Raw genomic sequence first — 19,727 nt, forward strand, 5'->3', positions numbered from 1 at the left:
TGGGGGACTTTCACTCCTTATTTGTTGTCTGGAGTTGGCATTCCTTTTCTTGCATGATTGACTTTATTGGCACATTCTTGGATGGTACCATCTTATCTTCTTTTCTTCTTTTTTTTTTACAGAAAGCTACTCAGGTTGGACTGGAGGCTTGTCATAAAATCTAAGTTTTTTTTCACACCTACTCAATATTTGTTACTCATTGAAATTTTCTTCATCTTTTGTCTCAGCTGAGTTCAGCCTTTTGTTTTTTTACTGTGAGCTATTTTGTACCTAGCCACCATGACTTGCAATTCTCATTCTCTTCCTGTATGATAATTTTTAGCTTTGAGGTACAGTACTTTACCTTGAACTTCTCAGTCTTTTGGGTTGTGACAACATGCACTTTCTTCAGTAATTCTTGTGGATCCAAGAGTTTCTTTCTCAAGTTCCATTGTCTCCATTTATGAACATCTCTTCTTGAGGAGTTGTCTGTGCCAATACTTCTTCTGACATTCCTTACTAACTCCCAAATTAGATGAGTTTCTTTACTGATGCTTTCCTTTCTGATTGAGGCACATGTTTGGAGGAAGACATGACATCTGTCATTTTGATGCAGTACAGACATTCACTCAAAGTGCTCAAACTTCTCACTGTTCATCAGGCATAATTCCATTTCTACCCTTTTTGATGTGTCACTTGGTCATGATTTATGGAGTGGATCATGACTAAGTGAGAGCTGATGGAATCAATTCCAAAAGTTGTTTCTTACATCAATCATCCAAGAAGCACCCATTCCTGGACCCATTGCTTTCAGGCATTGGACATACTTTTCTGGGCCCATTCACATCAGGTTTGTCTTGTTGCCTGTTGCTTGGAGTTGAGAATATGGTGGTGAACTGCATTTCTCAACTAGTCTGCAGTCTATCAACAGAGTTGTCTCTACACCCCCAGATTTTATTTTGGGTTTGCTTTTGGTTGAGTGCACTTCTCACAAATGCCTTTGCCACCCTTTTCAACTCTTAGGTTTCCTCTTATTTTTCTAATCTACTCTTTATTTTTTGACTCTGGCTGTCATTGCTCTTAGCCAGGCTAGGTCTCAAGTATGATTAACCCCTCTTCATCTCCTCTCTTGGGTCCTCACATTGATACTAGACACTCCTTGTTAAATACCTCTTTTGGTCAACTCACTCTTTGTTTCCTCTGCTTTTTCACTGACTATCCAGATCCCTTTTTTCTACTCATTATTCTCTCTCTCTTGCTTTACCTCCTACCTCTCCCTTTTTCATTAAAGGATATCTTCCTTCAACCTTCATTTATCCAGTCTGTTGCTCATTGGGCTATACTCTCCAACTGTGTGAGATTCTTCTTTTTCATTCATATTGACCTTCTACTTTGTTTGTTTTAGTCACCACTCCCTTACTCCTGGTGGTCATTACTGGGAATCACTTTTCTGCTTTTTTACATGGCTGCTTATCTATGGTTTATAAGTCTCTACTCATACTGGTTATTGGGTGGTCTTGTTTATGGCATTTTGCACTTCCCTTGTTCACAGGGTGTTTCTTGCCATGCCTTTTTCACTCTGTTTCATTCCTATGCTTTTCTCCAACCTCTTTGCTTAACTCTTATATCTGATTGGAACCTTAAAAGGGTTTTGCACACTTTCATTCATACCCAGTTTAGCTGCTGATTTCTCCCCTCTCATACCATCTTTATTTCTGGATTTATTTTTTCTTTCTTGCCTGCAATTACCATTTTTCAGGATGTTTTTCACATCATCTTCCTCTACAAGTATATATTCCTCTCTCCAGACTGATCTTTCCTTCCTAAGACTTCTATTGCTTGGGAGGGTAATTGTACTTTTCCCTTCATCTCTATCTCACCTAGTTAACTGTTTGGAAGTGGATCAGCTTCTGTGTCTTGTTTAAGCTGTTATGACATGCTTATCATGGACTGTACCTTTCACTTTAGGGGTTCCTGCCATTGTCTGTCCCTACCCTGGAACCCATTTTTTTTCTAGGGGCCTATGTCTTCTTTCACCTTTACTGGATGGGTTTGTCAACTCCTCTAGATGGTATTTTGTTTTCTGGATTTGTATATTCACAGGCAACACATGGGTTTTTTGCTTATTTATTCCCTACATTCTTGGTGAAGAGTATATCCTGATTAAAATGAGGTATGGTCTTAAACAAGTGTGTTGCCATGGAGCTTCTGCCATCGGATGTCACATTCAACAGGTTTCCCTTTAAGCATCTTTTGAAGGAAACGTATCTGAGTAGCTTTCTGCACCAGCCCCCTTCCTCAATACAGTGTGGAATTCTATCTATTTTATGTAAAAAGGTGAGTTATTGTTTTGGGAATTAACATCTTTGTGATCTGAAAATGCATTACTGATAGATACATTTTCACACATATTTGCTCCCAATGTACATTTTTTGTCTTCTCAAAGAATGAAGCTATTACAAGAAAAGATGCATAGGCAGAAGTACGTGGAAAAAATGTCACCGTCCTATTGGTGGAAAGCTTTTGTCACGTAGTGACATCATCATGCACCAGCACAGTTCACGTTAAAACACATGAAATTAAGTTGGAACTGCCTTAAGGCCAGTGACATGCAAGTCTTTTAAGCAGATGTGCAAGGAAGATAGCTATTCTATGTACAGAGGTACCTATATTCAGTACACTATTAAACTAGAATAGTGTTAACTTAAGTTTGTCTAACATAAGTGATGTCAATTCACTAAGTTAAGTGAATTTTGTTGTACTCTATCAAACCTTTAAGCAATTTATTTGGACTATCATCACATTATTTAATGATACATTTCTTTAAGTGTTTTATTATCTAAGAGCTTTTCATTCAAATGTAATCTATCTCAATTCTGTTTACAGTAAGTTACCATCATGTTAAGGCATTTTATAAATGCAAGACGGTTAGTAAACACTAGGATCAAATGGAAGATTTCAAATCACTTGTTACCTATAACACTGAAAAACAAGAACATGTCTAAAATTTCTCACAACAATAAGCTTATATATATTTCTGCCATTGCATTACATGTCAGGGAGAAAATCACAACATTGATCTGAAGAATATAAAAATAATTGCCAAGAGCTGTGGTACCAAAAAGAAAAAATTAAAGTAGCCATTGCAGTAGTGGCCCATGCCAAGAGCTGTGGTACCAAAAAGAAAAAATTAAAATAGCCATTGCAGTAGTGGCCCATGATTGTGGTCCTGCCACATGCATTAAACAAAATCATGGATTCACCATTCATTACCTTTCATTAAAGAAATCAAACCATACATTGATTCTAATGCCATTATAAAAGTAGCATAAATTAATTTTTTAGTTTTTGTTGTTGATCTTATCTTTCCAGTATTATGTTAAACTACAAGAATAATATGGCTTGCAATGTTTCTTTACCTTAAACATTATTGTATTTCAGCTTATTGAGCTTCAGGCTTATTTGTGTGAAGAAACTTAAGACGATTTCTTGTTTTTTCATTGTTGCTAGGCAACTTATGATTTGAATTGTTTCATTGGTTTTTGTTGTTTGCTAAATGTCTTGCATGTGTAAAAAAGCTTAGAAAATTGAGTTGAAAGCTTGAGCATTAAAAACCTTTATGTTTGTCCATATAAATTACTTAATACAGATATGAATATTCACATTAAAAGCCTGTAAAGGTTTTTTTTATAAATCCATTTTAACATTATTCTGTATTTGTAAATGATCCATTTTTTCTTATTTCTCTCAGCATGTAATTTTTCATTTGCATGGTATTGTTAACATATCAAAGAATGACATGATTTTTTACCTTTTCAACTTTCTGAATGTGTACAGCATCATAAGTGCCAAAATGAACACTTCCTATTGAAAGAAATGTGTTGTTAAGTACATTGTGTGGCTGAAATAGTTGAATGAAAACATTTTTTACTTGTTATGTGTGTGTGTGATTTGCATTCTTGAATTACAGATTTCACAGTGATGTATGATATAATTTTCACTGTTCTCCACTCTAGACAGTATTAGTAAACTGTGAGCTGAAAGTGGACAAGTGGCATACATCAACTGGACGTTCTAATGGCACTTGTATATCTCCAGCAGTCTCACCACGAGGGTAACTGTAATGTTCTGTTACAGTAAGAAATAATAATAAAATGTGAAAACATTCATTCTGAGTTTATTTTGTCTTGGCATCATATAAACTAATTTTAAAAATCTATTTTGTACATTCAGGTGGCATTATGGGTTGGTTAATAATATAAATTATTTTAAATTTGCATCTGTCATTTACATATGTAAGCAATATATATTTTTTAATTTCTGATGATAGCCACTGGAATGTTTAAAGAATGTCCAAAGGGTTTAACACCCTTTTTTGATGAAATTCAACAGAAGGTACATTCCAGTCCTGAACTTTACTCCTTCAGACAGATTTACTGGTTTATTACAACTTAATATTCTTTTCTGGATTATCAAAAATGTGTAGTGTTTTTTGTTTTTTATATCAGTTGTTTTAAAAATCAGATCAGCTATAGTTTGTAACCAGATTTTCTCTCAAGCCCGAAAGGAAATGTGGTGTCTGTTTGTAGTTTTAAATCTATATTTTACTTATTGTGAAGGGAGTTTTTATTACCAACTTGTGCATAATATTAAAACTTTATATTAAGAACAGGGAATAAAATAATAAAACAGAATATCAATCACTGTTCTTTTTCTTTAAAAAAAATGAAGGTCACATTGTTTATTAAGACATTTCTTTAGTTTAATCTAAAGAGGCAAAATTAAATAACAAAAAAAAGATTCTGATCTTGAAAATTACTTATAATTAAATGGTTGTTAAAATTATATCTAGTTTTCATCAACATAGATTTGGTTTTATAACTTTTTATAAAGTTTTGTTCTGTTTATGAGAACATCACTGATGACGTGAAATTATCCCTAAATTATCTTCCTTTTATGCTGTTCCCACCAGTAGACATCATCAGTTGAATTATGTAGTGTTATGTTTTTACTTCTTACAAAACTCATTCTACAAACATTTGCTTACCCCACTGATAACAACAGTAAATCTTCGGATTTACAGAGCTAAAATCAGGGGTTCAATTCCCCTTGGTGGACTCAGCATATAGCCCAATGTGACTTTGCTATAAGAAAACAAGCAAACAAAAATGTATAAGAAAGCTGGATGGAGTAATTGTGTAAAATACATTGGAGACCCCATTAGTAATTAATAGGATTATCTGGTGTACTGTTAGTATTTCTGTCTACATTTTGTTGACAAAATTTATTTTTTACATAATTTTGTGTGACTCGTATGGTAATAAGAATTGAATAACCAAGGAAGTCATGGCTCCTCGAGTAGTTTCATGCATAAATTTTTTGGAATATGTTTAAAATTCCACTTTGGTTCATATGTACCCCATTGTTTTTCCAGAGTTATAAGTATGAGATATAGTGTAACATTTTTGTTTAATGTTTCCAATTTTCTATTCAGGTATTTTTCATACATGTAATGATGTTAAAAAAATACAAGTAAAGTTTAAGTTAATATTACATTTCTTACCGTCTGTTTGGAGTAAGTAATTTATATTGGTTTTGACTGGGCTGTTAGTGAGAATTTCACAAGCAACGAAGATATTAACTTCTTTACTTTATTATCCAGTCTCTATGTATTCATAGTGTATATAAAAAAACAATGATTGTTAAGCTATTCAATTAGTTTAATGTAAATAATTCCTAATGAAAGAAAGTTTATTGTAAGAAAAACAGTTTCTTTCATACTAAGTTTATTTTATTTGTGTGTGTGTATATGAATTACAAAAGTAATCATATTAAATCAGTAGGACTACAGGAAGTCAGCTTGGTCCAGATTTTCCTGGTAAACACTTCATTTCTGACTTGGAGTTTTTGGTACACTTGATTGTTCGGCAGGAAGTCTGGGGGGACAACTGGAAGGAATTTGCATTACGAGGTGAGTCTCTAATTTGCATAATCTTAATAGAATGTCCATAAACATGTATTTGTATTTCATAAAAAATTTGATAAACTTCCCCATACTTAAAGAGTAAACTTTAAATTATAAATGTAATTTATAAATTGCAGACCACCCCCTTTTGATTAACTAAAGCAAAAACTATATACTTATGATGTTTTTATCATTTTTAAGATCTGTAACTATTTTTTTTATCAAAAGTGTATTTCTTTAATGACTCAAAACTGTATTGGAAAGTAGTTGTTTAAAAGTGTCCAGCCTCATGCAACAAAACTATACCTTTTTTATTAGCAAGCTTTTTGTTTTTTTTCCTTTACCAAAGACTGTTTAATGTTCTTATAGTTGTTATATTACCTGCACTGTATCCTTAGCATTCATCAGAGACTTGTGCTTAAAGTACCTGTAACAGTTTGAATACTTAATTACTTATTTCTTTTGGCCTGGCATGGCCAGGTGGGTTAAGGCATTTGACTTCTAATCCAAGCATTGTGGGTTCGAATCCCCATCGCACCAAACATGCTCGCCCTTTCAGCTGTGGGGATGTTAAAATGTGATGGTCAATCCCACTATTCATTGGTAAAAGAGTAGCCCAAACGTTTGCAGTGGGTGGTGATGACTAGCTGCCTTCCCTCTAGTCTTACACTGCTAAATTAGGGATGGCATAGTAGTAAAACATAAAGAAACAGTAATAATTCATAATCCTAGGCAAGTTAAAAAGTGTATTTGAAATAAGAATAAATGGAACTAAATGATGTTTGGTTGTAGAGTTCCATGTTCTAACCAACCTAAACAAAATTAACTGCAGCAAATAAAATCAGATTATATTGCACACAGAGTGAGCTTAATGTAAGACAATTTTTAATTGCTACACATCTTTGAATATGTAAGTACAGTGTTCTTTATTTGTATTGAATATGATTTTGTTCTTGTTATTTTAGTGCTGTGGCTGAAGTCCAAGTATCATACGTTGAATGGTGAAGCAGACATGGCAGCATCATGTTTGGAACGGGTAAGTTTAAAAGATAAGGCATGTACTGATTTACAAAGAATGTTTATTTTTCATTTAATTTTCCTTCTTGACAAGCAACATGAATGTCAGAATTTTCTTGAACATTTGACTTTGTAAAATATATGTATGTACATTATAAGAAGAACTAAATAAGTGACAGTACCTAGTTTCAACCAACTAATTAACAGATTTATCACAAGTTATAACTCTTCAGTTAAACCTTAAATTCCCATCATTTCCTTACTGGCACATATGTTTTTATGAAATTTGTTTGGCCAAAGGAGAAATCACTTAAAGTAGATTGGAAATTCATAAGCACATCATATCCCATTGGTACAGCAATAAGTCTACGGATTTACATTATAAGAAAGACATACACACATAATGACATCACTTAACTTCTTCCTTGTGTTGATTGGTTCATTCAAGTGTGAATTTTGAAGTGACCAGTTATCAATTAATGAAATTTTGGGTATTTTCTCTTGCATGTAATTCTTATATATATATGATTTCTTATTGATGAACACTCCTTTATTGTTTTAACTCTTTTTACTGTTATCATCAGCTTAAGCATATTTAAATAGTTATTACCTCTAACTGTAAACTAACTTAAAATGCAAAAGTATGTATAAGCCTAGGTGTTTATTAGAATATATATATAACACAGCAAAATAACATCAGATTTTTCTGAAAAGTAATTCCTACTTTTTTTGCCTTTTTTGTGTGTTTATTTTAGGTTATCTGTTTAAAACATTATGATGTGTGTGTGTATATATATATATATATATACATATATTATACCCATAAAATTTTCAAGCCATAAATCCAAACACATGAACATGAAATAAAATGTGCTGCATATTTAAAAAAAAAAGGATCCTAGGGTACAAGCTACAATGTGGGATTATAAAATATATCCTAGGTTTTGGAGGTGACTGTGGAAGTAGGACCCATATTGTGGTGGGGATACACTGTCTATCAGTCTTAACCTCCAATTCACTAGTCTTACATAAGAAAATTAGAAAGTAAGAGAGCGAGAGGTGGGTGTTCAAGCTCACAATGACCCACATCTATATCACCCTTCACTGCCTGCAGACAGTTGTGGGAAGGGGACTACTCTCCCAATTTAAAATAAGAATAAATAAAAAGATAAACATAAAAAGATGAAAAAAATTGAGAATGTATATTTATTTACATTTTTTGTATTCTGAATATATTTATTTTAGATATTAACCTTGTTGACCAAAGAGAATAAATCAGAATCATTCCAGAAGGTTGATCTAGTGAACTGCTTCAGTGGGAACATTATCACCATTGGTTTGTTCATTATGGATTTTTATTTTTGTATTAAATATAAATGGTGTCTTTAAGTTTATGTACTGATATTATGTGTAAGAAATGGTAAAAGCAATGTTATAATTCTATATGTTTATAACATTATTATTATTATAATAACTTTGCATATGGTATTTTCTTGCTTAAAAATGAACCTGTTGAATCTTAAATACTGTCAGTATTTGATAATTTGCATAGGAATAACAAACTGTACTTGTATCTGTAATGTGACAGGGTGACTACAAAATATTACATTATTGCCATCATCATGATATAAAAGGATATAAATGTTTTTTCCCCAAGAATGTTGAAATCTGATTTTTGTTTTCACCATTATGAATCTGTTACTGTTTTGTAAAAATAAAAATTATTCATATCTGATGAAATGTTTTTGTTATGACAGTTGAACTGAGTAACAATAAATCCTTTTTTTTTAAATTTCATGTGATTTCACACCAAAATCAACTAGAAGGTGTAGCTTCCTTTTGCTTTAACATGTTGTCTTTAATGTGTTTTATCATATCAGACATTTATTATTTAAACTACTTTGTTTTAAAATAGCGTATCTGTACCTGTTATAGTTAATCAGTCAAATTTGTAAAGACACCAGAGTTTGAACTCCTCATGATGCACCAGTTAATGTTGTCTTTGTCTTACATCAGAATTTGTACAAGAACTTCTGGAGTCCCTTCAAAGGTATCAGTCATTAGAAGAAGTTCAAAAGTTATTTGAGCAAGGTGACTATGAAGCTGTTGTCAGTCTACTCATTCCAACTTTTAAACAACCTTCAACTAAAAGTAAGGTGGGTATCATTGTCTGGAGGAAGAATGTATTTGTACTGTGACAGAAAAATTACAGATGTTTTATATTAAGCTCAGAATGCTATTTGTTAACATATCAATTCTCATGTTAACTATGTAATGCTCTTAAGGCCATTTAAAGAATTGTATAACATAATTTATATATTTAAAAGCATTTACTTTCTTGAATATAAAAGTCACGTAATTTATTGGTGGGCAACTTAAACTAATCTGCAGGCCATGTGTAGAATTCTCAAGGGCTGCAAGACTTCTTTTATTCACTTGTTATAGACCAAAAACACTTTCAAATAAAAATGGGTCATATGTTTATATATGACACCTATTTTAGGATGATAGGAAAAACACACCATTAATAGAGTTATATACTACATTGTTTGTTTGTTTGTTTGGAATTAAGCACAAAGCTACACAGATGGGCTATCTGTGCTCTGCCCACTATGAGCATCAAAACCTGGTTTTTAACGGTGTGGGTCCAGACATACTGCTGTATCACTGGGGGTCATACTACAGTGAATGAAGACACACTTTATGTTATATACCATTTAATGACATGATCTAAGTACTTAATAAAGGTTTAAATATTTTAAAATGTATTTAGAAAATAAAATTACATATATTGTTTTTGTTGTCTTTTCTTCCTAATTAATTGCACTGCTGTATTTTTCCATAGGTATCTGGAGAAAGCAACATACCAGAACGACATGCCCAGTTATTACTTCTTCAGGACTCTTTATGGAAGCTAGAAAGTTATCAGGTATAAACATTTTAAGTTTTGCTCTTTATAAAACTTTCTGGGAAGATCAGATAATTATTTTGTAACATGTCTGACTGTAGTTCAGAATTGCTTTTATGTTAGTAGTGTTTCATGTAAGTTTTGAATATCAAAATTATGAGGTAAAATTTCAGTAATGCTTCAAAAGGTTGAGTGTGTTATGTTAAAAGAATCTTGAATATGTATACGAGGATTCCTCAAAAAAGCTGTTAATTTGTTATATCTTTTATTAGATAACAGAAAAATATCTAAAACTATAATTTTTCAGAATGCACTCAACAAGATCTGTTCAGTTATGATCTTAATTCCTAACTTTAACGTGGGCTTTAATAAGTACCTGAACTTTTCATGATTTCTGTTGAATTTTCTCATAAGTTTATAATTGTTATAATATAAGTGTGATATTTTACATTGTTTTCCTTTAAGATTCATTTATTAAAATAAAATGTTTAGCAGTTGCAGGTTGACATGTTCAACCAGAAATATAGTATAAATAATTATAGAAAAAAAATAATGAAAAGGGCTTGGAGTAAAAATGTGGGAATATTCCCTTTCTATTGAAAATGGATAACACTTAAGTACTGTCAAGTGTGTATATTTTATATAGAAATTGACTTTCCTCCATCAAGTTAGACAATGGCACACAAGGATATTGCCTATTAAAGTACAAGCAGTTATACTCTTCCCAATAGTAGTTTGGTGATTTTACTCACAGCTCTCAGAAAAGAAACACCATGTAACAAAACGATGTAGAAATCAGATTTTCAACAGATTAAGGCAAACGTTTGTCTTAGTAGAAACTTTATGGAAATAGTGGAAAGGATAATACATGAAAATAGTACTCAGTGATGTGGAGAAAACCATCTTGTAGAAAAATATATATGCGAAAACGACTCGTTTGGGTTGAGAAAATATTTTACACAGAAGAGCGAACTTTGTGAACCTGACGATGACCGAAGAAGGTTGAAACGTTGTTTGCTCTTCTGTGTAAAATATTTTCTCAACCCAAACGAGTCGTTTTTGCATATAAAAATGAAAATAGTACTGTTGGAAATAGAAGCAGCTAAGGTAAAAAGTTCAAACTCTTCAAAAGTGAGGTTAATTAACTTGGAACATGTTCTTTACATGGTACATGACAATTTAATATTTGTCGATCAAGGAGTAATTGTTACCTCCAGAAATGGCTTCATTGGACGTGTATCTGCACTAAGAAGGAGTAAATAAACCAAAACACTGGCATTGGCATCATACTTCAAATCATGGGATTAGCAAAGTTGGAGGAGGTTATGTTTTACAGATGAATCAAAATTCTGTTTGCTTGATAATAATCAACAGTAATGTGATCAGTGAATAGAGTGAGTGGTATCGCATCAACTTAAAACACGCACAGTGGAACCTGGTAGGGGACCTGTACACATGTGGGCTGCATCTCATTCATTGGCATTGGAAATGTACATGAAATTGGTGGTACCTTGACTATTGATAGTTAAAAACAGATTCTTGTCCATTAGGTCATTCTTTAAATATCAAGACCTGTTTGGCAGAAAAACGTGAATAAAAAATGAAGTCAGTGGAACAATTGCAACCTTAGCTTGACCTATACAAAGTTGCAAAATAAATTTTATTAAGGCATTTGTGGATAAATGAAACAGAGGAAGTCAGTTGTTAACCAAACAGCTTGGCTGAGTTATGAAGAGCAGCACTGGACATTTGAAACAATATTTCACAGTAGTACCTTAAGGAACTAATTGTTTCATTAAAGTATGGTGCAATGATCTGTTTAAAGAAAATCTAGTCAAAAACACATTAAGTGTGAATAAAAATCCAGGCACAAAAGTAGTGGGTATATGACTTAAAGGAATTAACTTTCATGACTAAACTGGTAGCTAAACTTAAAGTGATAATAACTATTTTATAGCAGCTATTTATTCATCAGTTAGCTAGGACACATTTGTTTTACCCATTATCATGCCTCAAATAGCTTCCCAATGGCACAACAATATGTGTTTCATTACCCAAAGTGGATAGAGTACAGATTGCCTATTGTGTAGCTATATGTTTAACTCATTACAAATGAACATGTCTCAAGTTGTACAAAAAATGCAGACTAGCTATCTGAGAAGTGAATATTTGCTGTGTAACTAAAAAACAGCCCACTCCTGCAGATTGTTTTGGCTGCATGACACAATACTGCGTGTTTTGATTTACACATTACTAATCTGAAAAATGTATATAAGATGACAGTGTTAATAATTTCTTGTATTATAATGTAATATTAATACTTTCTTGTTACCTGCACGTACTCCACACAACAGTATCAAATATCATTATTTATGCTAATTACTTAAATACTATCACATGACTCTAAATACTCTTTAAGTAAGAGAATTTTGTGAAATTTAAATAATTTGTGCTTTAAAGGTGACTGAATAATAACCATATAATTCTTTTAAAAGCTTGGGCTAGAAACTGCTAATCTACTATGCTTAACTGCTATCTGCATGTGCTTTCACCCTTTCATACTTTTTCTGCTCTAAATCAGCCATCTTTCTTCTGAATGACAAAAAAACTAAAAATTATCAGCTTTTAATCTTAGGTGAAACTGTGGTAAAAACTTCGAACCAGTAGCTTACATGACTTTTTAAGTGGGCATGTCTGGAAATTTTGTTCATATTGAACTATTTTGTTGAATAACTTCAAACATTTTGCTTATATTGAGACCAAATCTGACACCTAACTGTTGGTTATAAATGTATAATAGTGTCCCAAATTTTAAAAAAATCCATCAAACTTAAGTTGTTTTTTTATCAAATAAAGTTTTGGTACAATTGTTGAAAAGAAAAAATATAAAAAAGTTTAAGGATAATTGGAGATTTTATATATCATGTTTCTTAATGGATTGTCTTGAAATTTGGTATGTTAAGTAAGGGTCTGCTAGAAATATGAATAAGTTTGGATTACTAAAATACAGAAAGTGGAATATTGATAAATTATTCTTCCTGTTAACAAAACACTTTGTTTTGTGGGTTGTTTTGACTGTACAATACACAACTGTGTGCATCTTGATTCAAAACACTAGTGCACTGTACAGTTTACTCAATTTTTATTGTGTTTTTGTTTTCTTGTACTCATATAAATTGACCAGTTGTGATTTCTCATTCTTTGTTACTATTTTCTGTGTATCACCTGTGTATTTTCCATAATTATGTTCTTCTCCATTTTTCAATAGCCATAAAATATAAAATAATGAATAAATTTAATATTTTCTTATTGCACTTAGGTGTGTTTGAAATGGGGTGAAGTAGCATTTAATGAGGCTCTCCATCAGTATATGAATGCCAGTACCACATCAGATAGGAGCGACTGGGCCAACACCATGACCAACCTGCTACAAGGCTTGGAGAGGTGAGAATTTTATTTTTAAAAATCATTGAAAGTGTCATTCTAGTCTGTCTGAAAATAGGGTATAAACTAATAAATAGTGTTTGTAACCAGAAAATAAATTTATATCTAATTTGTTTGAAGGAATAAAATTTAGTCTCAGGCAAAACATTTGGAACTTGAACGTTACTGTTGCAGCATAATTAACTGGTTAATATTTTACTTTACTCATATCAGTTTTATAACTTTCTTAGTCAATAGTCTAACTACATTTAGACCAACTTATCTGTATATGTGTGGTACAGTTCAGAATCTTTTGAAAATTCATCTTGTATGTGTAAACACAAACTAAAAGGAACATAAATGTTGAAGACATTTACTACAGTGGAACATTTCTCAGTTTAGTTAGATGATTTAATCTCTAGAATATTTTCTTGAATAAACAACTAATTTATTTATTTATTTTTTAAAATAATTATTACTTAATTCTCACTTTAGTTTCAAATTCTAATCAGCCAGGATTAAGCTAAGTAAAAAATTATAACTGTTTTTAAGTTATTTGTGAGTAACTAATTGTTTTGAGAACTTCACCAAATACGTTTGACTTCAGTGGTTAATTCGACACAACTTTTTGTTCTTCTGCTTCAGTTGTTGTTTGTTTATTTTTGCTACAGATTTAACTCTGCTGTTTCAAAATAAATGATAAAAACTGGATTTGTTTCCTCATCATTTTACCCCAATGCACAATTTTTATCTTCATCGGATCAATTATTTGAAATTCGTGATGTGTTCATTTTGTGAAGTACTGTGCAAAACAGTTATTGGTTGTCAATTAATTAACAGTTTTTAATGGTGATTTTGAATTTTTGATATAAATTCTACAATATCAAACATCTGAAAAACATTGCCATGTTTACTTTTAAATACATAATAAAAAATGAAAACACTAATTATTAAAATTTCCATTCTTATTTGAAACTTGAAAATGGTAAACTTTGATAAATTTGAAGTGGAAAACCTTTTTATTTGTGGTATTGCAAAATTCCAAATGTATGGCAGTGTTCTAGAAGGTGACGTGCTCATGACAGTAAAACAGATAAATAAATCATAAGACATTAATGGAACATCAAAAACTAAAATAGGTGTGTCAGATTACTATAGAATGTGGCAATAACAAAATATTTTATGGTATATGTCTCTATTTGAGGTGAAAAATAAAAAATAGAATTTTGTGGGAAAATTATAGATGATGTTTTATCTTTTATTTGCATCTAAAAAACCATAGGTTACAAGTTAATATAGACATGCCCCAAGTAGATGCAGAGATTTTTTACTTATGTTTCTAATTGGAGCGTGTTGTCAAAAAGAAAGAAAAAAGCTTTCTCTTTTGTTTTTGTTTTCTATTATGTAATTTTACACTAACAGGAAGGTTATGTATTCAGTATACATTTATATTAGTGCATGCTAAATGATTTTAAGTTTAAAACGTATTATGAAGAGAAGGTATACACTACTTTTGCACACGTTGAATTAACTTTAAGAACATACAAGTAATGGGGAATTGCTTTTTCAGACTTTGTATTAATCTTAGATCAACTTACAGTTAGAAAATTATATGTTTGATATTAAATATATTCTGGTAATTTTTTTTTTGTTTCATTTGGGCAGATGCATTAGTAAAGATAAAAAGTTAGTGGACCAAATGGAAGATGTCAAGCTAGTTCGATTTACACAGAACTTGATGCAGGTGATATGTTTACAGATGGATTCATCTGATTATTACACTGAAACCAGTATTCAAACAATCCTTCCATGGGTTCTTCTGTACCGAATGATAGTAAAGTGAGTATTCAGAATTTTTTTTTGGTATACCAACTACTAAAGAGGTTAGTAACCAATTATGTGTATATCTGATAACATTTTTGTGTTGCATGCTATTTTTAACAGTAACACTTACCAGACAAGAGTGTTACATCTGTTGTTTTTTGGTTTTTTTTTCAGTTCACTACTGTAGGATAGTTTGGATTTTGAAATGTTAGAGGAGTTTTGAGAAGGCCCCAGAAATATTTCTTTTTCTATTCTTATATTGAAAGTCATGAAAATAACTTATCAGTTCTGATGAAGCGTTTTCAAATTTTAGAGATTGGAGTTTGTATTTGTCAGGCATGTGACAGTTAATTTAACCACTAGTCAACATGTGTCAGTACTGCCCTTTATTTCATATAAGGTTGAACTCTGATTGATTATGCCTAATGTTAATCAAACAGTTAACAGTGGGAAAAAGAAAAAAAAACATTTGCTGTAGTAATGTCTGAAGAAAGACTTGTGAGAAAATTGTGAGTGAGGAGAATTTGACTTAAGAAGCAAAAATGTTTTTATCCAATCATTGTTTTACAAAGTACTTTGACAGAGACAGTTTTCTCTAGAAAATTTTGATATGGCTCATCATGTGATCTCTTAAGAGCCAACATTTGAAATAGAAACTTCATATAACTTAAAATAAATCGACCTGTGTTCATGAAACTTTTAAATAGTTGTAGTTTTTGTGTTTCTGAAAAGCTGTACTTCCTTTACAAATTGTCACAATAGAAAAGAAAAATGTATATTTAAAGTGGCAACATTTCCACTTGTTAGGATAAGATATACAGTCTTAAAACAAGCAGAAAATTAATTTATTATAATATTGATTTTCTTTTTATTAAGTACCACTAAATGCTCATTAAAATATTTTCCATTGTATTTTTTAAAAATAAATTTTGATATTTATAACTGTTTATTTTATTATTTTGAATTTTCAGTGCATTTTCTAAAGTGAAAAATATTTGTAGACATAGTATTTGTGCAAATGTGTCAGGCAGAGTTTTGCCAATTAAGGTAATTGTATTTGTCTTTCTTACTTTTGGAACATGTTACTCAAATATGAAATAAATGTAAAAATTGGAATTTCAGTGAGAAATGCAAAACTCAAGACAAAGTTGATAAAAAGTGTAACATTAACCAGCCAGAAGTTGTCAGTCAGGAAGATGAAACTAATAAGAAGAAAATTGACAACCAAGAGGGTGATTTGGTGGTAAATAATCAGCATGTAATTGTGAGACAGAAATCTGTAATTGAATCACATGTTCAACATATGGATGTAGATCAGAATCCTGAAACTGGATCAGCTAATCTATCTCTTATTGAGGGCCAAAATCTTGATATGCATTCAAAAGAGCAATCATTGGATAGTATCATAAAGTTAGAACCATTCAGTAAATCAGTTGCCAGTGAGAGGAAGGAGGAGATACAGTGCTTTGAGCAACATGTTATTGACAGTCTTAAAAATAGCCAAAATTCAACAAGTAAATCAGAAACTGATAATATCCTTTCAAATGATCCATTTCCAGATGAAAGTCAAAAGAATGACACAATTTCTTCCACTCAAATATTAATTGATAACCAAAATTATGACTCAAAGTCAACTGAAGTATTGGCTTTCTGTCATAATAATATCGTGGAATCAACTCAAGAGCAAGTAATTGAACAGCAGAAGGAAAACATAACATTACATACTCAAAGGGACATCAAGTCAGGATCCAACCAAGTAGTTGAGGATAATCAGAAAGAAAACTCTGAAGCAAATATTGTAGATAAAAATCAAATTTCAAATGTTTTTCCAAAGGAATCAGAGATACCACATGGCATTTCTTCCTCCCTTATGTTCCTTCTAACAGCCCATGAATGTCTAGGAAAGTAAGTAAGGATACGTTTTTGCCAAAATTTTAATAGTATGAAAGTATAATGTTTTATCACTGTGTATGAAGTGTATTAGCAATGACAAAGTTGATCATGTTTGTAATTTGAGAAATCGAGTTAAGAAAATAGTTATTGAGACATTTAGAAGTATAATTCTCTCATTGTAGTCTGCTTGTGAAAAACAAAAAGAGCCATTTTTGATGTACAGATTTCACTCATTAAATAAACAAAATAATAAGTTTCCATAAGAGCACATAATTATAATATTTTGTAGATTTCACATCATAACACGTTTCATTGCAACATAAACATTTTTGCATCAAATAGAGCAAATATAGAAAAAAATTTGAAAATTAAAGGAACTGCAACATAAAATTGTCACAGTGAGTAATTTTTTACATTAACTATTTCTCTGTGGTCAGGCTTTTGAAATGTGTGTCACAGTCTTTGACCTTATTACCTTGAAAATTGAATTACATTATTATTGATGTATTCCAATAAACATATAGTTTATAATTTAGTTTTAACTTCTTAATTAAAAAAAAATGTAAAAAATCTCAAACTTAAATTTTCTGTGTCATATGATGCATGCCTGAGTTATGATATCTTCACTTGAGAATTTTTAAATGTATAAAATATGATATTGCAGCATTCAACCAATTAAAACAATTTATACATAGTTACAAACAGGAATCTGTAATATAAACCTCTATATTTTTTTATTTGTTGAGATCTTGAGAAATTTGTCAAACCCACCAAGGGAACCCCTCCCTTTTCACTTTCAAGATTGTTTGGTAACTAACTTTACATGGAACATAACATGTTTACAACCAAGAGAAAGAGCAGAATTTCCTGTACATCAGGTTACAATATTCGTTTTATACTGGACAGGATAATATTCTTTTGATACAAATATGAGATGATAATGGTTTACTGCTCTGAATAACTGATATATGTGTTTTTAACTTGTTTGTATCTTACGTACAAAGCCAGATATTGGATAGTAGTCTGGGAACATTCTATGCACAATATATTCTTTTGCATTCTAAAAATCCATATTTGTAAGCTTCATGAATTTATTTTTTAACTGAGACTCAATCAGGCTGAGGAGCGAATGTCAAATATTTTTACTTGAGTGCAAATCAAGTAGTAGAAATCCTTGTAAAAATTTTGAACTTTTTAACTTAGTATCATGAAAAATAAAACAAGGAGTGCTTTTGAGGGCTGTGGTATTAGATCAGTTGCTATTATGGGAAATAGCTAATGGGCCCCACACTCTGATTTATTATTTTTTACCCATTGATTACTGTTCTAATGGTACAAAGTATGCCAGTAAAACTATGTGATTAAAGGAAAAAACAGATGCAAACAAGAATAATAGTTGATAAAAAATGCAGTTCAGTGCAGAGGGAAAAAAATTGTTTTATATTTTATTAAACTTTTCATTATACAGTCAATGATTTCTTCACAAGTATCACTAGATTAAGAAAGTAAAAAATGAAATATTTAATTTTCCCAATGAAAAACTTTTGATATTAGGAGGTTTTAGAGGTTAAAATAAAAATCAAAAGTTTAATATTGAAAATATTTTATTCTTAGAACAAAGATCACCTTTTACTCAGACTGACTCAGTAAAGGCTGTAGAAATTCACAGACAGATGTTTAGTAGAAATAGTTTTCTGAAAGTTTTTCAAATTTTGTAATGATACATGTTATAATTAAAATATGTATAGTTTCATAGCTGAGAAAATTAACCAACTTTGTTCTTACAAGGATAAACAAATACACTTTATTGAAGGAACCAGTGTAGAAAAGTAAGGTGGTTTGTGAACTCTGCAAGTGGATGTAATTAATCATTTAAACAGTTAACCAGGAAGTAGCATAGGTCCAGACTGATCAGCCAAGTTATTAAATGTCAGGAAGTAACATAGGTCCAGACTGATGAGCCAAGTTATTAAATGTCAGGAAGTAACATAGGTCCAGACTGATCAGCCAAGTTATTAAATGTCAGGAAGTAACATAGTTCCAGACTGATCAGCCAAGTTATTAAATGTCAGGAAATAGCATAGGTTTAGACTGATCAGCCAAGTTATTAAATGTCAGGAAGTAGCATAGGTTTAGACTGATGAGCCAAGTTATTAAATGTCAGGAAGTAACATAGGTCCAGACTGATCAGCCAAGTTATTAAATATCAGGAAGTAGCATAGGTCCAGACTGATCAGCCAAGTTATTAAATGTTATTAATTTTTTTAATATATTAGAAGAAAGAAGATATAAACCACAGAAGCAATATTTTTCCAACAGTTAATTGAATCAAAGTTTGTTGTTTGTATCATGTGAATTGTTCATGATAACTCATACTTTTCACAAAGATAAAAACTTACCAAACACACTTACTTTTCTATTTATTTTTATTGCCAGCAGCAATTGAAGTAAAATGGATAAAGTAATTAATATTATATTCCTATTAGTTTTTGAAACTTTTCAAACCCTGTATTGACAATTATTAATATTAACATAAAATTAGAATCATCAGTCAATATGTTACTCTTCATGGTAACATGTCAGAATTATTATCAAATTCAACAATGCACATTTTAAAATATTTATAGAATTTTCTTATCATTCTTGAAGACAAGAAACCCACTTGAAATAAAAACGTATCTCAGAACAGCTGGTATGGGTATTAACACTTTTATTGAT

General features: G+C 31.1%; 1 protein-coding gene across 8 annotated transcripts in view; it reads left to right on the forward strand.

Moving 5' to 3' along the window:
* LOC143245142 (calcineurin-binding protein cabin-1-like) overlaps nucleotides 1–19,727 on the forward strand; it is a 93,496-nt gene that overhangs the window by 42,181 nt on the left and 31,588 nt on the right. For 5 of the 8 annotated variants that reach the window (XM_076491080.1, XM_076491083.1, XM_076491082.1 and 2 more), the window contains exons 18-26: nucleotides 3,996–4,093; nucleotides 5,820–5,950; nucleotides 6,910–6,980; nucleotides 8,207–8,297; nucleotides 8,978–9,117; nucleotides 9,807–9,890; nucleotides 13,189–13,313; nucleotides 14,958–15,131; nucleotides 16,239–17,021. In XM_076491080.1, coding sequence (XP_076347195.1) covers nucleotides 3,996–4,093; nucleotides 5,820–5,950; nucleotides 6,910–6,980; nucleotides 8,207–8,297; nucleotides 8,978–9,117; nucleotides 9,807–9,890; nucleotides 13,189–13,313; nucleotides 14,958–15,131; nucleotides 16,239–17,021 — 1,697 coding nt within the window. The remainder of the gene's footprint in view (nucleotides 1–3,995; nucleotides 4,094–5,819; nucleotides 5,951–6,909; nucleotides 6,981–8,206; nucleotides 8,298–8,977; nucleotides 9,118–9,806; nucleotides 9,891–13,188; nucleotides 13,314–14,957; nucleotides 15,132–16,238; nucleotides 17,022–19,727) is intronic. The other 3 variants (XM_076491081.1, XM_076491084.1, XM_076491086.1) reach the window with 1 other exon arrangement.

The sequence above is a fragment of the Tachypleus tridentatus genome, chromosome 2, assembly GCF_004210375.1.
Source record: "Tachypleus tridentatus isolate NWPU-2018 chromosome 2, ASM421037v1, whole genome shotgun sequence".
Lineage (NCBI taxonomy): Eukaryota > Metazoa > Arthropoda > Merostomata > Xiphosura > Limulidae > Tachypleus > Tachypleus tridentatus.